Consider the following 26,258-nt stretch of genomic DNA (forward strand, 5'->3'; position numbering starts at 1 on the left):
TTCTGCGTCGATGTGTGACGACGGCGGCGGCGACGGCGCGGCGGCGGCAGCGGTGCTGGTATCAACGGGTTAAATCGTCACGATGAGAAATATCGCGATCACGCTTGTTTAACATTCCCTGATTAGCACAAGGCTGAACAAGGTCGCGGTACCCTTTAAAAGAGAGGAATATTTCGAAACTCATTGATATCTCCTCCGATTGCTCCTCAAGGGGAAGGAACGTCATAAATAGAATTCTCAAATTAATACTTGGTTCATCTCTGTGACATTTAAGATATATTAATATTGTTTACGAGATTCCCGGTTTTCTGCGGACCTTCGACTTCAACGCAAACACTTAAAATTTTTATTTATTAGCTGGATCGGAGCGGCTTAGGGGAGAGAAGACTCGAATAGCTTTCCCGGCGATAACTTTATTAACTCGTTTTATTCTTACTTAATATCTTGTCTCGGACAGAGTCGATTCGAATCGACTCACGACTCACTTTTCTCGGTCGGGGTCAGGAAACGCTGAGAGAGAGGGCTTTGACACCTGTAAGACGTGTGTGTTTTTATTTGAACATTCGCAATGCTCCGCGGATTGTCTTTAGATTCCAAAACACCCCTTTCCGCCAATCGCTAACGAGAATCCAAATATTGGCAGAAGTCAGATAGCGGCGAAGAAATCTTCGAAAATGATATTGAAATTATCGGAGCTTTCTACCTCACGTTAAGGAAAACGTGAATATCTATTGTATTATTATTATTCAATTGCCATTGTTATAATACAATTGCTACAATAATCATTCTCTCGCCAATGTCGGAGGTCCTCGTGAGGCGTCAAATCAGAATAACAAGGAGCATGAAAGTGAAAAAAAAAATGCGAAAGTGCGTTCCCTGTCGGTCGCTAGCCGCACAGAAATGTTTTATGTATTGTTCGTGTCACGCCGCTAAACGAGAAACGATCGCGCTCTGTGCGAGACGCAATGTAATATTTTAAAGTGTTGAGACGGTAGAACATTGTCTTCTTGTCCAAGCCTTATTCAAGCGACGATACAAGCAAGATTACAGCGAGCAAGATTGCGCTAACAATAAGTCGAAGATGCATTCGTCACAAATACTGATTGTGAGTTCAAAACGGATCTTCGCTTATGTAATTAGAAGGCCGGGTCTTTCTTAATCATAATCAAATAGCGCGACGCATTTGAAACAGAAATATGAAATTTTTAGAAAGGAAAATAAGAATTAAATAAAAAAAAAATGAACAGCGTAATAAAAAATCTAATATACTAAAAATCTAAAATTAGTCATTATATTTGTTAGTGAACTTTCTAGAAAAAGAGTCTCGAAAATATTAGTAATCCTACTCTGGGAAAAATATAACTCACTTTGGGGCCCACGATTACGCGTATATAACGAAAAATCGTAATTAGCTATATTCTATCTATTTCAAAGATTTTTAAGTTATATACACTAGTCAATTCTCTCAATTAGTTCTGTCGATATTCAGTTATCCAAAGATAATTTTCTCTTAAGGGGCACTAAGCAAAATGTTTATTAGGGATACGATATCCAAATAATTTGATTACTTATAATCGTGATGAGTTATAACCCCAAAATGAGTTATAACCGTCTTTATTTTTTCCAGAGTAAAATTCTACGATAGCACTTGTGCAACACGTAACAGATCCGGCTACGAAATTTTTTTTGTTCCGTTTTTAAGCCACGCGCACGACCGAACGGCAAAAGATGGTATGCATCGCTCTTATCTTTTTTTCTCTCCTTCTATTTCTCTCTCTCTCTTTCTCCCCCTCTCGTGCTATATAAAACTTTTAAATTCGCCGTCGGTTGCACACGTCGCGCCGATATGTGCAATTTGTGCACGGATCTTGACCGTGCGGAGATCAATCGATCGAATCTTTTCATGACTATCCCGAAATCGAGGGCACACGTCGCGGGAGCACGCCGATCGATTCGACGAGGGGCCCCACACGTCGTCGATGCACGATAGCGCCAATATGATGGCGCGGCGGGAGGGGAAGCAGGGGGCAATCGGGGGAAGATCGGGCCCGGTGAATGCGAGATAGCCGCGCGACCGGGGCCCGCGGGTCCACCGGGCATTTGAAATCCAAATGGGATCTCAAAAGGATTCAAATCTCAAATGCGCGCAAATCGAAGATGCACCGTGGTCCTGTATTCTAAACGCTCTCGATCTTTTCGCATTCCGTATACAAATCTCCGCCGCGCGGCCGCGAGCGAAACCGGCGGAGATTTCGGATAGGCGCGGCGCCGCCGCGCGCCGATTGCATTGGGGGAACGAACCAGCGAATCGTCTCGTATCGTCCAAACCGCGCTATTGAGTAAGACAGATTTTTACATTGCAAAGGCGGGGGGCGGGGGGGGGGAGGAAACATATTTTGAGCATCTTGACGATAAAAAATAAACCTCCTTCCCTCCAGGAAGAACTCCCTGAAAGGCCTTTTCGTGCTTTTGAAGAGATAGGAGCAGTTTAAATGTATATCCTAAAACACGTCGGAAGATGTAAGTTCGTTGTCAACGATAAACGTTGTCTGACCAATCGAACAATTGGGGAGAGAGAGAATACAAAGGGAGCTCAGGGCACGCATTTAACGGTAAAATGATTGATCTCTCGGTTAAAACCGTGAGATCTGTGCGCGCGTATGGCGACCGCCGGAAGGTGAATATAGCGAACAACACTCGGCTCATCGAAATCTCCGCGATATCTGTGCCTGTGTCCGGTAAAACGCATTCGATCGCTAGTGAAGTAATGAGTACCTTGATCGGCGACGGACTCTTTCATCATATCCGGTTAAAGTTGAACGACGGGTCACTCCCCTGCATTGTAACTGCACTACTGGAGAGGTGCATTATGTCGTTCAATAAAATTTTATAGGCGCCTGATCACACACTCCAATCTCCATATCTCGCCTACTTCTTTTCCCATCGCTTCTTCTCTGGAATCAATTACAATAATTTGCATCCTCGCGGGGAGAGAGATCGGGAACGGAATTGCTTATACCTTCGGCGAAGATATCTCGCTTTGATCTTTGCGATCGCGTGATTCTCCTTTTTTTGACGAGAGACTCCATCAGATCGCCGTTATCGATACCATCCGTATATGTCTTCCCCCTCTTTAGCTTCTTAATCTTTTGAAGGAACATGATAAACTAATACACGTTCTCTTTCTATGATAGCTAAACGTATGTAAGACGTGGAGAGAAAGATATTAGATAGATTTATTTAATTTCAGCTACAAAAAGCCAAGAAATGGACTTAGTTTACAATATACCTTAGACACACTTATATACCAACTTTTTAACTCAACGCGTGCAACTGTTAATTCATTATTCCGTACTCTCTTAAATTTTTTTAACCCTAAACGACTAAACCCATTATTTGCACGTTAAACTCACAACCTAAACTCAAATATTTGAGCCTAGTCCGCTTCAGCAGTAGGCCAAGAAACGGACATTATTCACCTATACACACACACGCATACCTTCATACAACAACGCGCAACAACTAATATATTAATATTCCATATATTTCTAAATTCTTCTCAAATCTCCTTTAAAATATTGGAGAGAAAGATATTGAAAATATACATACGTACAGATATTATGTACATTGTAATTCGTTACTTCTGTGACTATTAATTTCTTTACTTGCGCACCACGTACCGCGGCCTGACTCGCGTATCGCCGTTTATTAATTTGTTGACATTCTGATATTGATTAATCAGAACTGAAACTTTGGCCATCATGTTTGATTAGCTGGTAATTTCTCGATATATTACAATATTGACGAGAGGGAGAGTTAAAAACAAGTTAATAACGTGCATTACATGAATTAATAATCTTCAGATCTGCTACAAATACACATAAACAAGTACACAAAGTGAGAATTTTTATGCGATAAGTTACTCGATCATAAAAATGTCGTCTTATACTGACTCATGCAAAATAACTTTTTCTTTCTCGCATATAAAATTACAAATTAAACCGCATGATATCTTAATTATTGTGCAAACAAGACTATTTATAAGTAGTGTGATTCAACACGCTCAGTAGTTGAGTTACGTAACAAATTTTTGCTTCTCAATACAAGTTCGTGTTGAGAAGCAAAAATACAGCAATATAATTAATTAAAGTTTAATTGTAACGACATTTTTTATAAGAATTAAAAATTTATGACAAATAATGGTCTTTTATGTAAGATATTTGACAAGGAAAAATTAGCTTTCTATTTATCAGCAAATCGAAATTAAAAGTACATTTACTAGATTTAAAATATCTAATAATAGGCAACAATAAAAAATATGAAAAAAACAAAAATATTGTTCGCATTATTTGAAGAAACTTATTTACTCTATTATTTGCGTTACAGCGTTCGCCAAGCATTGAAGTCTTCCTCAGTCGCGGCGTTAGTTTATAATCTCTCTCTTTTCTTGATGATGAAAAGTGACGTATAATATTTACATAATAAATATAAATTTGAACATTTATTGTCATGCTCCTAAATTATTGGATTTATTTTTTCGATTGAGTAAAAAATTGATGTATATTATCTCACATCTCCTATTTATTGTATCCTATTTATCGTATAATTGCACTTAATAATTGCTTAATTTTTCTTCATCGAAATAAAGTTATTGGGATTACGTTCCTTCCCAGTTACGCGTGCGAATTTGCCAGAAATAACTCGAAGATCTGACAATCTTTTGTGACAATCCATCGCAAGGACAATATCAAGGGATTAGCCCCGAATAACAGCATATTATAGTAAATGTAATCATAATAAACCTAAAAAGGCATAATTCCTGGTCTGTATGCCCAGAAAAAAAGTTTTAAATTAAAACTTACATAATCTTCTTATAAGAATGTCAATTTCTTATTTCAACTTTTTGTTCTTGGTTGAACTGTATAAAAATGACTTTATTCAAGCAAGTTTTCTTTGTTTAACGCAATATATATCTTCTTTCAAGATTATAGATTCCTGTGTATATAAGAGTATGTATAAGTCTTAATTCGACACTTCTTTTTCGTCTGTATACAAGCCGTGTAATTCCACATGCGTATATACATGGCACATTGATTTTTCTTCATGCTTACGGTATCGATAATTGACGTAGCACAGTCACAACAAAAGCTTCTCGCCTCTCACGTCAAACTTGTCAATTATTATTCTACATTCACACGACAAAAGGCGAACTCACGTGAACAATTTCCATCCCATTCGCGCAGTAGAACTGGAAGCGTTCGCCAGAAATATTTGGGAGCGAAGTACTGGAGTCGCCATGAAGAAATATCTCTTGCTATCGGTGTAGTGAATGGATATCTCGTTCTCTTTCCCGCTATTTTAATTTCAACAATTTATTTTTAAATTACTATTTCACGAGTGTCACCATTCGATCTTGTCATCCGTTCCAGTCGTGACGATCGCATATAACGACCGTTGCAGATGATACTTCCATGCGTCGCAGCGGAGATGTGCATCAGACTTCTACGGAACAAAGCGGAATACCGGATATTACAGAAAAGACCGGGGCACGTTTCGCTTTGGAACGCGATCACGGGGGAATTCGAGCAGCTCGAGGCGCTAAAGTCGAACAACACCGCTTTCTGCAGCGTTAACGCAATAAACGATTTGCGCGGCAAGACCCTCGTCGTCGCCACGGATCTCGTGAGTACCGATTTCTTTTAACGCGATTTTTTATAAGATCGAACTAATTACTTTTAGATCTATCCATTTGTCATCGTAAACCTACACAAGAAAGAGGTCACAGGAATCGTAGGAGACATTTGGACGATCTTGGAAGAAACTTTAAAGTTCAAGTTAGTATTTCCTGCGTGCCAAAATGCATCGACAAGGAAAGTACCATTGTTCCAAGTATTTAGAATTATTTCCCTCAAAGGATCGAATGGTATATAATATATTTTTAAGAGAAACGCCGTGTTAAACAGTCAGAACTGGATCTTGGTTGTCTAATAATGTTATTAGTGTGAATTTGTGTACAATTCATTGCCCTATATAGCTAGCATATTAGCCTCAGCATACTGTCGTATTCCACTTAATTATTGTTGATATTATTTTTCATGATTCTATAGTTTTATTTTAAATATTTTTCCGATTTAATGCGCGTTGACAGCAGGGAGAAGTATAGACCTTCCCGCTTCGCTGATTCAGAGTGCAGGGTGATTTACAGTCGATGCAAGTAACCTTGGCAGCGGATTTGCAAAGTATTTCGGCGGGGTTCCCGTATAAATATAGATTCCTGATAGTCATTGAGAGTCAGATACCTACGTTTCTCGATGCGGGACTCCGCGCGCAAAATTAACTCTAAACGCCAGCAGAGCGAACTACTTCCTCCCTTCTCGCCAGCCGTCGTGCCACGGCCGTGGAGCGGCGGCCGTAATACCCGTCCTGACTGGCTATTTACACGAACAATTTTCATGGCGACGCTTCTTCAAAGGGGTATACGTGTGACGAAGCCGTATACGTAGAACCTGCCCAATTTTCCGCGTACCACCCACACCCACGCCGCCGCGCCGGTGTGGGTCAAAATACTCGCATGATTCATTCGTCTAGACAGGTATAAGTATAGTATCAGGATGGGTAGATGGGCAATGGGGTAGGGAGAGGGACAAGGGATACGTAGCCTCTGTGGCGGCGGCGGCGACGACGGTGGTGGCGGTGGCGGCCGGCGTAGACGGCGAGCGAGGGGGGCCGGGGGTGTGTTGGACGTGCGAGTTGCGCGGCACCGTAATAAAGGCGTCTTTTCGACGAAAATGCAGGACGATTTACCGAAGAGCGGGACGGTCGATCAACGCGACGCTGATGAATGGAGATACTCACGCACTGCTGAGCCCCACGGCGATGCATATGTACGCCACGACCCATTACGCCTACAGCGTGCCGTTCACGACCAACTCGTAAGTCGAACTCCTGTTATTTGCATATTAACCCCCTTTCGTCCCTCCCCCCCTTTTTTTAACGCAGCGCGCACTCCTCCAGGAGCGCGCGTGAGAGGCGACGTGTAGCTCCTTATCGCGGGCTTTCGCTCGCCCGCGCGCGCGCTCGATGAAAGCTTTTTCTTTCAGCTGGTGTGGTTTTAACGCCGGTCATTAACCCGTTCCGGTTAGGCACCGGCCTATCGGGATATATACACTCCCGCGAGATTGTATCTCGGCTAATAACTTTCCGATTTCGCTTTCGCAATTTCTCTCCGCCGGTGCGTGGGTGCCGGTTGTTCCGCGGGGGAGGAAAGAAGCGGAAGGGGAGCACGAAGATAAGTCTTCCGATCGATCGTTATCGGGAGGAAACTTCTTTATCGCGCACGCGGCAAGCGTGCGCGATGGGTATATGTACAATTGCGATTGAAACACTATATCGCGAGGTAGAATCCAACGCGATCTCGTTACATTTAAAAAAAGAGAACAAGTTCCGTTCGCATCTGTCTTTGGTTAAATTTTCGAGAACTATGACTTTTCAAATTTCTAATTGGATACGGTGATGATTGGATCAAGTCGTTTTTTATTTATTGCTGTTGCAAATTATATTTCCCATCTTCAGATACGCTCTATTTGTTCGATCGGACGGTGCGATTGACACAAAGTGGTGGTACATCAATACCTTCAGCCGCGACTTATGGCTGGCGTTTTCTATAACCATCGTATGTATCGCATGTAGCATCGTGGGAGTATATCGTGTAAAAAAGCTCGTGCAAGTTCACTACGAGGAATGCGATGACGAGCTGTCCTCGCTGTCTTTCAATCTTCTTCACGTTTTGGGTTTTGGTCAAGGTAACGCATATGAAATGCGAAACAAATGGATAAGATAAAAAACAACGAGATAAAAGATAAGACACCTCATATAATGTGATAAAAATATTGCAATATAAAAAATAACGTGTAAGATACACAATAATTTTTTTTTTTTTGAGATTGATTTTTGTGATACTCTTGCAGTTCTTTGTCTTTACGCGGATAATTTTACTTTGCATTGTATACGAAGACAGAAGAAAGTTTCGGCGTAGAAGAAAGTTTGAAAGATATTAATGATTTGTTATTCACAGGATTTCAGAAAATACCGAAAAGCATGTCGCTCCGATTAATAATCTTGTCCTCCCTGGTGATGGGAATGTTGATGACATGCGGATTCAGCAGCAATCTCGCTTCTTGCCTGGCGAATAAAGGAAACTCCGTTTCCCTGACTAATCTCGAAGACGTGGCGAAGAAAAGGACGCACTCGCTTTGTATTAGGAACGACAGCACCGCATATGTCCACTTTACCGTGGTAAAAATAGAAACAAAGAAAATGTATAAATACAACGCAAACCGCTGCGGTTTCAGTTAGGAAATATGCTCTCTTAAAATCCTGGAAAATACGCTTTCTCATATTCAAACTGAGACAAAAGTAACAATATTTTTCGATTTATGTTATTAATCTATTTTAATGTACGAGATGTCTAATACAAGAAAATGTGCCGAATGATAGCCTCGGGATGCAGTTTAGAAAATCCAAAATGATCAGAAGGCTCAGCGGACGATAGTAGTTGAAGATAATTCGAATACTGTGTATGAACATCCGACTATCTTTTTGCTTCTTCATAGAGGAACCTTTGTTTTCATAAATTTCGTATATGAACCTTTGATTGCGTATAAAGTTGGGTCTAGTCAACCAAATTTAAATGAATTATATATGAAATAGGGGTAGAAGAAACTAAAGAAAAGATTGTTTTTTGAGTTTTTGATGCTAATATGTTCAGAGTGTTCTAAAACGTCGAAATATTGCATTAAAAAAAAATGTCCGTATGTGTGTGTGTATGTGCAGATTTGATGTTGTGGTTGCTCTAATTTCCGCAAATATTGAGATATTGGGTTGTTTTTTTTTTAATCGATAGAGTATCATTCAAGGAAGGTTGGTATTGAATTTGGCGATGATCGGTAAAGGGGTTCTTTTTTTTATCTCTTTCTTTCAAATCGCTCTTGCTTTAGGTTCGAAGATTGCTCGTAGTATGATGCTATCGTTGTATCAACCGCGACGTCACGGTTCGATATTCGATTGAACTTGAGTAAAATAAGAGAAATATCACGTGTGGAGGGAATAAAATAAAATAATAATTAAAACAATATAAAACAGGATGGATTGCCGGAAAGCGAGCTTCAGGCCAAGTGGAAAAATTTATTGAATCGTCACTGTCCCGACATGAGTGACACCGAGGCTCTCGCGTCGAAATTGTGCCGTCGCGGTTTCGCCTACTTGGAGGCACCGGCCATATTTCTACCGATTTATCGCAAAGTTCAGCACGAGTGTGACATCGTACAACTGCCTGACGATTACTGGAGTCTGAAACTGACGTTTCTGCACGCCAGAGCGGCGCGACACCGTAAACTCATTGATAGTTAGTAAGTATCGCTTTTGTTAACTTCAGTCGCGATGCACGTGCTCGATTATAGCTTGACTTGTTTACTTAATTGACTAAATTAAAATAAAAACTCCATTTGCATGTCAAAATGATGTCAATTGATAATATTTTAGAAAAAACATTAATTCATTTATTCAAATTTAAGGACTTATTGGCCATTTATGTTAAAATTGTTTAATTAATACTTACCATTAATTTATTATTCATATATAATAAGAGCTTGTGTTATAGTCGGAACATAAAAATATGCAAAATATGCTCGGAATAAAATCCTAAGTTCCAATCTATTAATCATACGATTCTCCTCTGTTTTATTCTTAATTTAATTGAGAAATATTTGCGATTTTCGTACAGCTTGATGCGTATGCGTTCGGTTGGGATAATGAATTATCTTGAGAAGAAGTGGATCTCACAACGAATTTATAGTGAATCCAATTATCGTCAATCGAACAGTTTCCAACCGGTGGAATACATGCACGTTCGTTTAACTAACATGTTCTTCTTCACGACGATGATTATCAGCGTATTCATCTGCATTTTGGAAAACATCTGGTATAAACTACAACACACGCGGAAATTCAAGAAGAACATTTCTAATTCGATATTACTGGGAACAGGTGATAACAATTTTAACATAACGAAGAGTTACAAAATAAGATCGCGACGCAAATGGCATCGGAAATTCAACTCGATATTGTTATCGGAAAGTATAAAGAATCCAAAATTTCTTCGGAACGTCACAGTACGAATTAACCGATGGTGAATATAATTAACATTTGCGGCTATAAATGTATAAGATATCCAAGAATGTCGAAATCAATATTATCTCCGCGCTTTCAACAAACAAGATAAATCATATGAGATCGATGTCCTTTAGCATTTTGAAAATTATATATACACTTGATAAAAATATTATGTCACACGGTATCATTTACCTTGTTAATTATTCTTTTACATATGCTTTCCTAATTATGCTTTCAATTTGGAAGAAAATTTTTATTAAGAATATCTCTTAGAAATCTTCATTAAAAGAATAAATATTATTTTGAAACATTATATTACACGAATTTTAATGAAGAAAAAAATAATGCAAAAAATATAATCAGAATATAATGCCAGCAGTGAGCGTGAAGGCTCCGTTTCTTTAATTTTGATTTAATAATAATATGTATATAAGCATAGTACATAATATACAGAAAAATAATCGTGGCGAACATCGTCATTGACCGACAGTACACTTTTTTCTGCGCTACACAGAACCACGATGCGAATTGCATTTTCACAAATACAACGCGCAACAATATCTCATAATCGCAGAAATCGATGCTCCTCTCATTACAAGACATTATTCACAATTATAAACAACAGACATTTACAAATGCATTATGCATTGGCGTCATATATTTAAGGCCTATATGGATCTTACATTACAATTAAAGAAACTTTGGCTTTTTTTTTTTTTATGTATTTCGCCACCTATGACCCTCCAAGAGGGAGATGTGGAAGCGAGAGAGAAGGAGAATGGAGCAATTCCTAAAGGATTCGTAGATTTTCGAATGCATCACGGTACTTTCCCGCGTTATCGTCGATTTCTCAAATCTGACGAGATTAACACTAATACCCTAGATTTAATCCTAGATATCCGAGGGACCTTAGCAGCTTTCTATCTTGTGAGATATCACACTCTCTCGAGCATAAAAATGTATTAATGCATTTGATTATTTTCTGTCTTAAGATACTTCTTAGAGAATCCGATCAACTAAATCCCTTATCTCTTTGCTTAGTATAGGAAAAATAAAATGAGAAATGTATTTGTGGCAATTGTGATTTCAGTACGTAATTTTATGGAAATGTATAGGGCTCTTCTAGGATTAACATTACGACATTCCGACGAGAATAACATTTCCGCAATATTTAACGGCGCAACTTAAAACGAAGTTAAGCGTAATCGTGTTTAATTATAGAGTATTGTTAATATCCTCTTTTCGCCCTGTCGCAGCTTATACGAATGTCGTGGTAATTATTGGGATCGTAAGACCTTAAATAAATTGGTTATACGTGCATGGATAATAAGTGTATCTTATTTAATGTACAATGAAAGATTTGGCTACCTATAACACTCTCTTTCCTCGTACGAAACGACACTGCACGGATTCGTATTTATTTTCGCTCTACACAATAAAAAAAGATCGGATTTTGATTGGCATCTCTTTCGAATCGTGCAAAACTCACCCGAGAGCTGCAATATTCGTTACATTCACAGCATAATCGGAGCCTTTCGCAATAACTGGGAAAATACAATAACGGGAATAAAATTTACATACAGAAACACGTTAGGTTACATAGAAAAAACAGTAATCATTAACAAAATATCGTATTTCCCTTAATAATTTTTAAATTTCTTATAATTTATTGTTTTTGGAAAAATGATACGAAGGATAAGCTAAGAATATCAAATTACTTTCTTTCATTATTTAGCAACTAGACAATTTATAATTATGCCATTAATTTTAATACAATATTCCTGAAAAAATGAAGATATTAAGAGAGAAATAGGAGAAAATTCATTTCTGCAAAACTGGATAAAATTTGGATAATTTATAACTTTGCAGAACGTATCCTCACCGATTTTTGGATACGCAATTTTTGCAGTGAGTATTTTTTTTACACCTCGCAAATTCTCATTCTTGTATATAGTTTTGAAGTCTGCTTTGCATTAAAAGATACAAAATTCTTTATCTCGGCGATCATCTCTTTTATTATATGAAGAAATAAAATTATTAATAGTCCTTATATTATCTACACTGCTAAAATATGTTCGCTATCGACTTCACCCCACGTCTAGCAACGAAAGATTTGCAACGAAACTTTAGCACTTTGAGTTGACTCCATCGCAGCTGGCCATCGCGCTGAGATTTTCATTTCCTATTAATTACAATGGTAAAATTAATGCTAACAAGCAAAGGTCTATACGCCCTTCTTGTGATAGATGCATAAGCTTTTCGATCTAGAAATCACATTATTTACAAACATGCCACTCAATCTTCGTCAATAAAGCGTCGTAAACTTCTGCACGTACAATTATTATACGCAATATTTTAAGACTATAATACAATGCAACTCAAAACGAAGAAAAAGTACATGTAGAATTACACTTTGACAATCCTGCGTTAGGCATGAGATCACACACCGTCTCGCAAACATATTTATGCAAGTACCCCGGTAGTACCGTAATCTCATAAAAAGTATATTAATATTCAAATTAAATTAAAAGCCATTAATTTCTGCAAAATAAAATATCCAATCTATGATGTCGGAAATCACATGTGAGATTTTCTTTTACAGCCTCTTCAATGCCAGAGGAAATTCTAAAGACAACTTTTGATTTAAATGATTAAGTATCCATATAGCTTCGCGAAATAGAATCTTTCCAAGTCTATACTGCTTTTTTTCAGCTAATTGCAAGTTATTTTTTCCGGATACGTTTTTCCATCAGACGGGAAAAGTCTCCGATTCGCTTGAATGCCAAGTGTGTGCTAGGTGGCACGGTCTAGCTAAAAGTAAGTAGTTTTTATAAAATAAACTTTTTACTAGCGTAAGACGGCTAATGGCTTCTACGGAACTTATGACATTAAAAATGCGTATGGTGATACTTCGCACGATCTAAGTAACTCGTATAAGTCTTGACTTGCTGACAGAGAATTCAGTGTGAATTGTTAATTCCAAGATTTAGATATTTAGAAAACAAATAATAATAATAATAGAGAAGCTTGAAGAATAATCATCGCTTTGAGAAAGCCGATTAAAAATTTGTCAATAAATTTCCTCAGCTGAAAGAAGGTGCCAACGTTTCCTGATAATTGTTTTCGAGCTCGCACGTTTGAGAGTTGTGTGGCAAAACCATACGCTGACAATAAGAGAGACGTGTGTGAAATTTAAAACGGCTATCCTCACGGTAAATATTGATATGTAAAGGAATTAAAAAATGCACAGTCCGATGCCCGGAGCAAGTCCCATATATGTTCCACGTGTCTCTCGTTACGCGACGGCGTAACGTGGAAGCCTCGTCGACGGTCTCCCCGAAGCGACGCCGAAAATCACGTTCAACCGAACTGTCCTCGATGAATCAGTCGGGTTACACATGAGGCGTTACCACACTTCGCACTTATGTACGGGATTCATCTTCGAGTCCTTAGGGCAGTTGAACTCCGTCGAGAATTCTGGCATATTCGAAAGTGGTCCTATCACCCGGTACTTCGGCGGACTGTGAGTATCCTTCTCGATCTGAAGAGTTACCGTCTCGGACGTTATGGAGGAGCACCAAATCTGTGGACAATTCTCCCGTGATTAAAGCGACCATCGATGCTTCGCATCTTCATAAAAATAATCGAATTATAAAAGTAAAAGAGAGAGAGAGAGTAAAAATTTCTCTGTTGATTTAATATCAGTCAATAACATCGTTATCGATAATAACCTGAGCAAAATTTAGGAAAAATAGTTGACGATGCGTCAGATTGAGACCGGGTAGCGGCAGTTGATCCTTGTAGCTCTTAGTCATCGAGAGATAAGCGTGATACGCTGCCCTAAGGCCCCCGTTGTCGGCGATATTCTCTCCTGTGTATCACAATCGATCGGTCTAAATTCTAATACTTCCGTCATCGGTATAAGCAATTATTTGTAATCAATAAAATTACCCAGCGTCTGTCGGCCATTTATATTTCGACCTTGTACTTGATATTGGTTATATTGTTCCACGAAGCATTCGGTTCTATTTTTAAATCGCTCCACCGTAGCGTCGTTCCACCAGTGGTGCAGATTTCCATGCAAGTCGTACTCTCGACCTGTCCGATATTAATCAAATACGTAACTAGCGTGTAGGTAAAATTGTTTTTAAATAAATGAATGAGTAGAATAAATACGAAGTATGAAGAAAATTATTGGAAAATTATTAAGATACATTTTTATCAATATACGAGCGTGTGAAAATCTTTATATAATACATAAATATAAAATATTCCAAGATATTTTCAATACTCATTTTTAAATATAGATTTGAATATAAATTTACTTCGATTTGAAGTAAATTTTTCTTTATAATAATTATATAATTGACTTTATTACATATCAAATGAATAATTGTCTTGTTCTCTTATACTATAAGATTATAAGAATTTAACTAACTTTATCTTTAAAAATCATACCTTGGTCATCGAAGGCGTGCGTTAATTCGTGCCCCATAACTACGCCTACGCCGCCGAAGTTCAAGCTATAGGGATTCTTCATATCGTAGAACGGGCTCTGAAGAATACCGGCAGGGAAGACCATTTGATTTTTGGTAGGCGTGTAATAAGCGTTCACGGCCGGCGGTGTCATTATCCAAGTGGTCTTATTCACCACCTGATCGAGCTTCTCGAGATTTTTACGGAAACTGTACTTGTTCACGCGCAATGTGTTCTGGAAATATTCGTTTTGTTTAATCGACAAGTCCCTATAACGCTCGTCGAGTTCGCTGGCCTGCAGAATGAAGTCCGGGAAGCCGATCATGTCGGTGATCGCGTTTGCTTTCTCCTCGGCGGCGTTTCTCGTCTCTGCGTCCATCCAGTTTAGATTCTTAAAGTTTTTCGTGAACGCCTTGCGAATATGATTGATCATTTCCTCCGCCTGGAAACAACAATTGAAAGAAATTGAAATATTATTCTGCAAATTAGAAAACGTATTTCGAGTCATAAATTTATAATATTAAATTGTCTTTAGCGTCTCTAAAATGAGAAATAATAATTCGTCGTTTCAGACGAATCTAAATATATATTACATAATATTAAATATATAATAATATATGATATATATATTTAATATATATTTAATTATCAACATCTCTGAAATAAAATAATTTAATATTATAATTTATAAGATACGTTTTCTAAAAATAGGTACATATTAAAAATACAATTTTCTTAAATCGGGACACAAATACAAACTAACCATAGGTTTACTCTTGCCTTGAAAAACCTCTCTGACGAACATCGCGCCAATGGCGAAACCCATGGCGTTATTAACATCATTAACGCAATAACGCCACTGCTCTTCGTGGCCTTCCATACCGAGCAAAGCTTTCCGCAAGCCCTTGTAAGCTTCGCGAAACGGCTTCGAGAGGAACGCCGTCAAGGACCTCACGGTCTGCCAAACCAGATAGTTATTCAATATTCTGCGGAAAGAAAAAAAGATGGAGAAAAAGAGTGATGGAATGATTTTATGAATACACACAACGCGTGATTCAGAAATTGCGCACGAAATTGTCAAAACGCCGTTTCTTGATAAACTTCGTGTGTTCGACATTTCATCGATAGAAATTATATTTAAACAAGTTTACTTGTAATAGTTTTTGTTAAACATATCTCAATTTTAAGAATCTCCCAGCGATGGAACATAAAGATAAAAATTCGTTGAGATAAAATTATATTTTAATCAATTAAATGAAAAAATTATTATATAAATCAATTTGGTTTTCAACAACCGCGCTTCGAAGCAAGTGCGCCATATCCGATGCACCTCGCAAATATACGTACATCTTTCCGGAAGTTGTCCTGTTATATTCCTGCACGACTTTCGTCAAATTTCCGAAATACTCCGGTGCAAAATTTACGATCATAGCTTTACTATTGATCTTCTTGTTTACGAGACGCGTGGCGTTTTGGAAGAATTCCACCCACGACATCTAAACACATAGAGAAATTGCGTTTATCATATTTTGTCGATATTCTTTACTCGTAAAAGAGTAATCGGCCCTATTTGGAAAAGCATCCACAAATTCCTATTTTTAAAAGGATGTGATAAAATATAACATGGTAATATGATAGAATGGTATAGAAAATGGGCTGATAACATATAGGATATGCTAGTAGGATGTGGTGGAATATCATAATAGGATATGATAGGAGGATATACAGGAAATCATATTAGAACGTGGTCACGCTATCAGGATGCAAGATAATATATCAAATTATTGAAGGACGTGTTGCAACAACGGAAAATTACAGAAGTTGTATTCGCAATAATTGCGAAATATTACCAGTAATCGAAATATATGATAGAATTAAAGACGGCAAACGTACGAAAGGTGCTTTTTTTTGTAAGTCATTCAACGACATTAAATTGTACATCTTCTCCTCGTCCCTGCGTTCCTCGGGCGGTATAGTGATCTCCGCGAGCCTAGTCTCGAAGGCGATTACATCTTGCATCTGTTTCTTCGTTGTATTCTCTTCGCCACCTAAGAGCACGCCGATCTGAAAACGTGCACGAGTACCTGTACTCGACATTCGCCCTCGAGGAAATGCGACGCGAATAAATGTTCGTGAGTACTTATTAATTTTGTACCTTCGTCATGTAGTCCAAATAGGCGGTTAGAACCTTGCCGTGCTCGGATACGTTGAGGTAATTGTCCGCAGTTGGTAGTGTTAAACCCCCTTGATCAATCTTGAAAAAATAAAAGATGTAATATATATATTGTACTTATATAATATATAATGAAAAACATATATGTAAATATATGTTAACTGGCATTACAATAATATCAAAAAATGTTATACTTTATTAACGCAAAGAAATTTTTCTGCTATTATGTAATCCTATCTTTCTTAGATAAAGTAAATCGATTAATTTTTAACATATAAAAAATTAATATTAAGTAAATTTAATTATATTAAATTATTGAAATTTATTATTAAATTATTATTAGAATAATTAATACAAGAAAACTACAACTTTTATAAAAATTCCGTTACATATTTACTCGTCAAAAAGATATAACGTATTTCTCTTGACATGAGACATGAGTTTCACATTAACTCAATTCACTGCTCTGCTCTAATTACCTACGCGCTACTACTACAACGATAATAGCAGGAACAAAAATTCTAATTATCACAATTATTATAATTAAAGCAAGGTTTGCATATAGAGAAAATGACAATAATCGATTTATTTATTGTCTAATACCCATTTAGACGATCTATAATTCGCGTCAGAATTTATGAGAGAGAGAATTGTGCATTCCAATATTCCTCTTTCTCACAAACACACACACATACATTCTTAGTCTAATCTACTGTAATCCGCTTATACCTGGATTATGTATCTAGTGCTGTTTCTGTCGTCCTCGCTCACTCCCCAAGAGAATAAACCGCCCATGTTATAAACGTTTTGCAGAACATGCATGCTGTTTTGCAGGGACCACGCGCTGATGTTGAATTTGCCAGAGATGTTCCAGCCGCCGATATTTTCCAACAGTTCCAACATCGGCTTCGCCCCGAGCGTCTCGATCGTCTCGTTCGCGTCCATGCAGGACAGATAATAATACTTGGCCTTCTTCTCGGCTTTTGATTTCATCTCGCTAAGCGGTTTTTCTGCGCGGAAAAATGAAACGACAAACTTAATAGATATTTACATAAATGTTTGTCAGGCTCGTCAATTATGCTCATTTATACGAATCATTACCGAGAACATTCTTGACGACTAGTTGATTATCCTGCTCCAGCTTGCCGAACGTGCCCCAAACGTTTCTCCCATCCGGAATGGGATTTTTCTTTTTCCAGCCGCCGCATGCGTATTCGTAGAAATCGTCGCACGGATCGACGGAATTATCTATACTATTAATTAAGGAAGCCGCCACTGTTACGCATTGTTCCGTGAGACAATGCGTGCCATCTGCAACAATTCGTAAGCAGGAAACTGAATGCACTAATGTCGACGTTAATTAGAATTAAATGTTGTTAATAGTTGTGATAAGTGTTCTTCAATTACGCTATAAATAAAAGTACGATCAGGGTAAAACAAATATCCAGAATAAAAAAAAAACCGCTGATTGCGTATAACGGATTTCATTAATATATGCACAGGATTTACAAAGAAAGGAAATTTGCGTCAAATAAATCGCGAAACCAATATCGAAATATATAATAATTTAAATTGCCGCAAAACGAGATCTTATAGTTGTTATATGAAGTAATCATGATGACTTTTTTTACCTTCTCCGTGAGAGGTGACGTGAAGAATCTGGGCCTCGTCCCAACCATTTTTGCTGCTGATTACAATGGCGAGTACCACGATCGTTAGCAGCAAAACGGCACAGATTATAAGAAGGCATCTCTCCAAAATACTTCTCGCCTTCCACATCGTTGTACCCTACGACAACAAAATCGTATCGATCAATACTGCAAAGTGTTCAAAGCCGTCGCATCTCATTATTGATTTAGAACTATAATACCGAAGCGATAATTTTTCTAAAATATTTTTTTCAAGGAATATAAAAATGTAAGAATGTTCGTATTACAAATAAAACTACTGTACTTCTTTTGGGCAGTATTTATGTTATTATTGCCGTTGTTATTAATAACATAAATACATTCTTGACTGAATGCGTGAGCTCGATAAAAATTAAACTTAATTTCACTTTCAAGACTGCCTTTGCAATTTAAATTATTTGGAAACTTAATATTGGGAAACGTACGCTCACCGTATGGTATCTTATATGCGTGGCGGATGTGCTGATGCCTTCGCTATTTAGGGCGACGGAGCCGATGCTGCTGCTGTCTTCATCCTCGAATTCGGCCTGTTTGTACCTCGTCATCTGAACAACAATTACGTTAGAAATAAATTTCGCGCGCGGAAAGATTTTTTGACGTCAGATTAAGGCAATTGAAGCCATATTTAAACTGAATGTAACGAGCTGCCGATATACGCGCGGCTCGTACGCTGCATCGCGTAGATTTACAAATAACAAATAAAACGTTTGCACACGACTTGCGCGTCGAAAAATCGGGGCACGGTTTTATTGGGATTATTACGAAAAAGTAAACATTGACGACGCGAATCGCGATGGATTTCGAAAAAGTTCAATATTTTCTTTGCCACTGTGATTTTCGCAAACAAAGATAAAGTGAGATTTGCCACTCGCGTATGTTTAAGATAAGACAATTAGTTGGCTATGTCGCATGCGGCCGTGTGTAACGTCGCTCCTCTCGTTAGTTGATTAAATAACGACGACGTTGATACGGTTTAAGAGCTTTTTATCATAAGGCTTGATAATATAGATACTGTCATCACTTCGTATAACAAAAATATGGATTTATTTATTTCTTCCGTATTCACGTTAAAAAAAAAACAGATATTACAAATTTATTAATGATCAAAAGAAACGAAAGAAGTCATGTTCATAATAATTATGGCATGTCATCTTATTCATGTCGTCTCATATAGATACTATTTCATCGCTAACATTATACTTAAATTGCTTTTTCGATAAGATATGTGTCATCTTTCACCTCCAAAATTATTGATAATATTTACATAAAATTCATTAGCATATCATTATAACGCAACTCTCTTTTATCCAATGTAAAATAATAGCTGCGAAACTTTAACATATTAGAAATTCCAGAAACTCTGACATTAATTTTGATAGATTTTTTAAGCAAATTTATAAGCATTTTTTTCCCGCGCCGTATTTCGTGTGGAAGGCCATTTGTTATAAAATCTCTTAATATGTAAATTTTAAATTCAGATTTTTGGAAAACAAAAATCTAATTTGATTAAAGCAAAAAGCAATAAAAATTAATTTCAATAATTACTTTTCATTTCTGATGTAATTACATACATACATGTATCAGAAAGGTAAAGGAAGAGTTAAAATGTTAAAATGTTTGGTAATTATCTGCATCTTTTATTTAAAAAATAGAAATTCGTCCGCCACGATTTTGAAATTCACCAATCTTGAGTCAAGCATTTCGGACTATGTGTCTTATCCTTCTTTTTCTTAACGAAATAATCTGAGAATGTGTGTCGATCAGTAGGACTCACCGCGAAAAATTTTCATGGAAGACACGGCTTCCGCGGAAGAGACACGCTTTATGTTTGTATCTCGCTGATCCCCATCTGCATAGCAGATGTTTGTTTTTGTGGCACAGTTTGTCGAGTGGAAGTACAATATAGGCGCAATAAGTCTCAATTTAAACGTTGAAACACAGATATCAGCGTTCACATGCAAAATGATACTCGTGGGGCTACACTACATCGCGGTGGATATGAAATCCACGGAACGTCAGTTGCAAATACCCTCTGGAGTAGCGCAGCGGGTCACCGTTCTCTAATCAATTCAATTCCATTTAATCCTGAATTATTCGACCGCAACGTAATACCGCGATTATCGTCAAGTTTCAACGCGAGATTTTCCCGTTTATTTCCATCCTTTACTTCGTAGTTATAACTATGAAATCGGGCTTTTCGGGAAGCTGAAAAAATTAGCTCTCGAAAATCGCAGTCAGTGCTCACGGGTTTGGTAATATGAAACAATCACTCTTTGATGATCCTCAACGGTCGAACTGATGTGTACGTACGATCTCCGCGGTGGCTACTCGCCGAGGATGCAAAATTCACTCGCAAACTTCGCAGCAACGCTACGATTTTAGACCGTACTAAAAATACGATTTGTCCTCGACTCTACAAGCTAGAACGTCGAACGTTCCGAAGGCGCGCCGCGCTCGAATGATATCGGGGCAGGCTTATTTTATTTGACAGGCTCGTTCTCTCTCTCTCTCTCTCTCTCGTTTATCGTATAAACACCGAGAGAGCTCTCGCGTCGTTATACTTATCGATTGTAATTCGACACGAATTCAAAATTACTCGCGCATTCAGCGGTGAACGCGGAGAATCTGTACCGGCCTGGTTGTGACACATGGCCTGGCAGGAATATATATCGCGCACCGCGCTTGAACGAGAGACGCGTGAATACGAGAGCCTCAGTCCTCGTCCGTCCAAGTATACGCGTATAATATTGACCCGCAGCCTCCGTTCAAGATGAGATTCGCTGATATAGCATTTACGTCATCGTATGCGAAAACAAATGACAGATTGACAAACACGTTGCATGTGCTACGAACGCATCACGCCGGCTATCTCTCTTCTTCGCTCTCTGTATACGAAAGAGGAAACGTCATTCCGGCAAATCTCCTACGTTTTGCGCGCAAACATTTCCGATTTGAAATATGCCAACTAAATTTACAAAGGAGACGGTGGGAAAACATGTTTTCCACGGAAATTTTGAATATAACAAGCGCTCGATTTATGAGATATTTGTTTTCAGTACGTAAGTCACACATTTTAAGTAAGTTTCGTAAATCGCGAACTTTTTGTACTTGGATTTCTTTAATTTTATATTTTGGAAAAGGGTTGAAAAATGAACGGTAATATTTTGCACGGACGTGACGTTCTAAAATATATCTGGCAATTAATTATGGTACGACTATTCGTAAGTCGGCAGACGCGATTCATTATACTATATACTGACATTATCAATCTTGTGGTTCATACAAAATTCATTGCCTCTTTTTTACCTATATATCCATAAAATAATTTTGAGAGAGAGAGAGAGAGAGAGAGAGAGAGAAAAAAGAGAGAGAATTGATTTATTAATATAAATACGATAAAACAGTAATTATTTTTGAATTGCAAGCGATTAAAAAGTCCTGAATAAATTTCAACCAAGTAGCTTTCAAAAAAAAAGTAAAAATCCGACTTAAACTTCTAATCTCTGTATTAGTTTAATTAGTTAAATTACTAATAATTTAGTAAAATTCAAAGTTGGAAATTGGAAAAAGCGAAAAGTTATAATCAGATTTTCACAAAAGATCCTCATCTTCGTCGACAGTATTATAGCTAGAGAATTTCCGACGTACCATACGCACACAACGCACAAGGTTGCTAATTACATCACATATCGTTTCAACACGGGTTCCTTTTACCGTAATTAATTTACTTTTCAGAAAGACAATTAACAAATGTCAAAGGAGGAGTATCAGGTCACGCATCGCTCACAAAGGCTTTGAGACGAAGGACGAGTGTATACTTTCACGAGCACTCTCGTAATTTGCGTTTACTCCGATTCGCTTTTCCGGAGCTCCGCGCGCGCGAAAGGGCGGAGCGAGCGATGCGTGCCGGCGCCGGTGGTTACGCGCTGACTACGACACAACTCGCCTGCACTCGTGCACTCGCGCGTATATGCGTGCGTGAGTGCGTGCCGAAAAGCGCGCGCGTCCCGAGCACGCACGCGCCCGCCGCCGCGCCGCGCGCACTACGCGTGTCTGCGCGCGCGAGCACCCTCGGCCTCGGCTCCATATCTTCGCCTTCGACGAAAGGCTTCGCGCTCCGGGACAGGGACAGGAAACGGACACTTGTGACGCCGTTATTGCCATTTAAAATATTTCGCGGCGGTCGACTCCGCGCGGACATTATACCGTAATAAGATCAACAAATCGCAGCCGGCCTTTTAACACGATCACAATGCACAACGTCGTCGTAAAACACTACGGCGGACTGCGCAGGACTACTGAACACGTCGTCGCGTACACGTGAAAACAAAAGGAAAGGAAGACGATGTTCTGATAAACTCAAGTTTCATACAAAGAGAAATCAATACAGTGTTTTAAAGAACGTCAATCGCGGCGGACAAGAGCGCAATTCTGTCGAAAAATAAAACGATAATTTCGACATAAAAAATTTGCCTCGGAATATACATAGATATTTTATATTAATTATGAAGATTTTTGTTTCCATAGTCGCGCGGATCTCATTTCGGAATTTTGGAGTACGGGAACACGGGAAGAATTTAAATTATCGCGGTGCGTTATTCGCAACGCGATAATCACGTCTGCTTACACGTCTGCGTGTATTTAGGCGCGAAGCAGCGGAGGAAGATACATTATCACGTCGCATTATCACGCGAGTAATCGCCCTCGACTAATCGCATTTACGCATTACTAAGAACGCACTAGGTCAAGATAAATGCCACGCTTAAATCCACGTCGCATGCATGCGTGATAAAGCCATGACCTACGATCATTAATGCTCATTGCTGGCGATAATGAAGAAGACGATACTAGCTTCGTTAAGCTTCGCTCCCTCTTTCTCTCTCTCTTTCTCCTCTCTCCTTCTCCCTCTATCGCTATATGCCATAAAATGTCAATATTCGAAATCTCTCGTACGCGTTACATAATAGTAGCACTCCCAGCGGAACGCGGGGAGACGCGTTTCGCCAGAGCGGCCTCGGCTCCAGCTGAAGCTATTTCGCCGGACCGGTCAACCGGGAGTCCCCCACGTCGGGGAACCGGAACCGCCATATACGCTCGCATCGCATTCATCGGACGCACGTATACGAGGACTCACCTTCACCGACATCTTGACCCGGCACACGATCGCGCACCCACTGCACTGTCACCTTAATTATTGATTCACCATTGAGGGTGGAATACGTTGCGCCCACACGCGAGACAGGGGGCAGCGATCGCCGGACGAAAAAGGGCAGAGAGAAACGAGGGTGTGGAGGCCGTACGGGGAGAGAGAAAGAGAGGAGGCGGGAGGCGGGGGGAGAGAAGGCAAGATCGTCTTCACTGGGTGTTTCCAAGGCTGCCAGCGGGACTACGGCATTTTCCACCGTTTTCGCCAGCGTGGCCGGTAAAATGCGCTGCAATCGGCTTTCGGCGGCTGCTCTCTCTCAACGGGGGAGGGATGCCTTTGCCATCACCCTCCGTCGCGCCAACCCCCGTCCAACCCGCACCACACGTCCCACGACCCCGCGAAACCCGTTTATATTGATTTCTCGCCCGTCCGGTTCTACCTGCCATCTCTTATCGTCGCCTCACGGCGACTATCGCCTTATCATCGTGATACTGATACACCGAGTCTTGTCACGTTAGCTGTGGTCGATGTGTGGCGAGGTATTTAAAGATCGCGCAGGAAAACGAACGGCTGAAAAACTCGGAAAACTAAGCGACTGAACAAGACCGTCGTTCATTTGTTGCACCAGCACATTTAGTCTACGCGACTCTTTTGAGGGAAAAAGTAAATATTGCAAAGATAGAAAAATTCAATGACATTTATTTCCTTGGAAACGAATTTCTCGAATTCCTCGAATAATTCTATATAATTTTAAACTTGTACTACTTCTACTTCTGATGCATACTCACCATTTACTACTGGCCGATATGAAAGCATCGTCTACTACTGAAGATATGCCGAATGCGGAATAGAAAGAAATTCGCTTTAACATATCGTTCCTAATTCTAATCTTTAACTTCAATTATTTCTTCGTAAAAATTGAAATAAATTAACATAAATCTCAACAATCTCACAGCTATCTTTTTTTTTAAATTTTTATAATTTCATTAAATAAATTCATAACAAAACATACAGTTAATTTTCTTTTATTGTTATTCCGCAAATATCACTATCACTCGTAACACATTTGCGTCGAGGATTAATATCTAATTAAAGAGTAAATTTGAGAAGAATTTCGATCAATTAATCTTCAAAGAATCGTGTAAAAGTAATTATTAATATAGTTTTTCTAGTATTTCGCTGAAAAATTATTTCATACAAAGAAATGACACCATCGCCCAAAAAATTCAAATTATGAAAAATAAAAGAAAGATAAAACGGTTCGAAAATAACAAAACTATAAATAAATGTGAATATTTCGTTTTTATTAAACATTAACTTATTTTAAACCGAATTTATCAGATAATTTTTATAAAGTAAATTTGTAAGTATAAAAATATAAAAAGTAAATTGATTTGTCCTAATCTATTAAACAAAAACTATTTCAATTATTTGCATCTGAATGTATAGACGGACACGTGCGGATATCTTTTTTTGAATTGATTAACCAATTGATTATCCAATTGATATATTTTACAGAACATGAAATAAAGCTCCTGCAGTTTAGGACATTGTTTCAAAATAACGGAACAATTATCAGGTGTCACAAATGTTTTAAATTTTGCGTTATCAAGATATAACATTTTTAAGTTTTTGCACTGCGCTAGTAATTCCAACCGGTGTTTAGTGAGGAAAACATGGGACAAATAAACTTCTTGCAAGTTTTGATAAGAGGAAAGTAATCTAAACAAGCTATCATCATCAGCTTCGTATCCACATCTGTAACAAAAAATAATGTAATTAGTACAGTACTTTAATTGCAAAGAGAAAATTCATGTAACTTTTTCAAGATGCTCGCAAAAGAAGCAAACAAATTTCAATAAAGAATACTGTGTGTTTTAAAAGAAAATTTAACACACACTTACAGACTAATTTTCACTTTTTGTAAATTCTTACAGTTAGCGAGAGCATTAATACCCTGCGATGTAAGATAACATGCGTCCAGTAAACCTATTACTTCCAAGTCTCGACACGAATTTCCCAACTCTATTACAACTGCATCGTTTATCCGGTCTGCCGTTAACTGACGCATCCGTTGATTATTTTGCAGTATTTTGCAAAGACGTTCGGTTCTTACCGTTCTTACACGAGAATGAGAAAGGTTTAAATGTTCCAAATTATTTAGCCTCTCGAGATACGAAAGTCCTTCGTCGTCTACATAAGAATAAAATAGATCCAATTCTAAAAAAAATTTTGTATTACAAATTGTTATACAATTTACAATTAATCTTGACAATTATAATAATATATGCATATACCTTTCAAATTTTTGCATGTCTCTGAAGTTTTAAGTAGGACAGGATTTAAGTTGATAAAGAAGTCATCCTCATCCCCGCAGTCACTTAATCTTAAATGCGTTAAACGCCTGCCGCAATTATCAAGAAAGTTTACGAAATCATTAACATCAAAGTTGCATCCTGTAAGATCTAATTGTTGCAAATATTTACATCTAGGTGTAAAATAACAAAATATATCGCACATATATTTGACAGAGCTAATATATCGCATGTTCAAACGTGTATAGAGTAGAGGATCCCGTGTTAAAATATCAAAGCGGCTATTATTT

General features: G+C 38.3%; 2 protein-coding genes across 11 annotated transcripts in view; one reads left to right on the forward strand and one right to left on the reverse strand.

Annotated features, from left to right (window-relative positions):
• Positions 1 to 10,190, forward strand: part of LOC139822999 (probable glutamate receptor) — a 37,944-nt gene extending 27,754 nt beyond the window's left edge. The window contains exons 2-8 of the mRNA XM_071795262.1: positions 5,461 to 5,682; positions 5,740 to 5,834; positions 6,795 to 6,932; positions 7,573 to 7,802; positions 8,075 to 8,295; positions 9,142 to 9,407; positions 9,782 to 10,190. Coding sequence (XP_071651363.1) covers positions 5,461 to 5,682; positions 5,740 to 5,834; positions 6,795 to 6,932; positions 7,573 to 7,802; positions 8,075 to 8,295; positions 9,142 to 9,407; positions 9,782 to 10,190 — 1,581 coding nt within the window. The remainder of the gene's footprint in view (positions 1 to 5,460; positions 5,683 to 5,739; positions 5,835 to 6,794; positions 6,933 to 7,572; positions 7,803 to 8,074; positions 8,296 to 9,141; positions 9,408 to 9,781) is intronic.
• A 341-nt stretch (positions 10,191 to 10,531) lies between these two features.
• On the reverse strand, positions 10,532 to 23,883 carry Nep3 (Neprilysin 3). 10 transcript variants are annotated; one of them, XM_071795253.1, is made up of 14 exons: positions 22,156 to 22,513; positions 20,282 to 20,356; positions 18,933 to 19,052; positions 18,451 to 18,607; positions 17,921 to 18,130; positions 17,549 to 17,829; positions 16,802 to 16,900; positions 16,540 to 16,710; positions 15,994 to 16,142; positions 15,410 to 15,632; positions 14,629 to 15,088; positions 14,122 to 14,268; positions 13,902 to 14,041; positions 10,532 to 13,753 (listed from the first exon to the last, which is right to left on the reverse strand). In XM_071795253.1, the coding sequence occupies exons 3-14, from the start codon at positions 19,050 to 19,052 to the stop codon at positions 13,577 to 13,579; spliced, it is 2,334 nt and encodes a 777-aa protein (XP_071651354.1). In that variant the 5' UTR covers positions 20,282 to 20,356; positions 22,156 to 22,513; the 3' UTR covers positions 10,532 to 13,576. The 10 variants fall into 10 exon arrangements, with proteins under 10 accessions (XP_071651354.1, XP_071651353.1, XP_071651348.1 ...); XM_071795252.1 differs by having other exon boundaries at positions 20,282 to 20,567; XM_071795247.1 differs by lacking the exons at positions 20,282 to 20,356; positions 22,156 to 22,513 and adding an exon at positions 23,642 to 23,883.
• Positions 23,884 to 26,258: the final 2,375 nt, after the last annotated feature.

Source organism: Temnothorax longispinosus, chromosome 12 (assembly GCF_030848805.1).
Source record: "Temnothorax longispinosus isolate EJ_2023e chromosome 12, Tlon_JGU_v1, whole genome shotgun sequence".
Classification (NCBI taxonomy): domain Eukaryota; kingdom Metazoa; phylum Arthropoda; class Insecta; order Hymenoptera; family Formicidae; genus Temnothorax; species Temnothorax longispinosus.

What these genes read in the sequence shown, in the direction of transcription:
- Nep3 (XM_071795247.1), bottom strand. An exon ending in AGGACAACTTCCGGAAAGAT is followed by an intron (nt 15,633 to 15,993) that starts GTACGTATATTT and finishes TTCTTTCCGCAG; the next exon opens with AATATTGAATAACTATCTGG. An exon ending in AAGGCAAGAGTAAACCTATG is followed by an intron (nt 15,089 to 15,409) that starts GTTAGTTTGTAT and finishes TGTTGTTTCCAG; the next exon opens with GCGGAGGAAATGATCAATCA.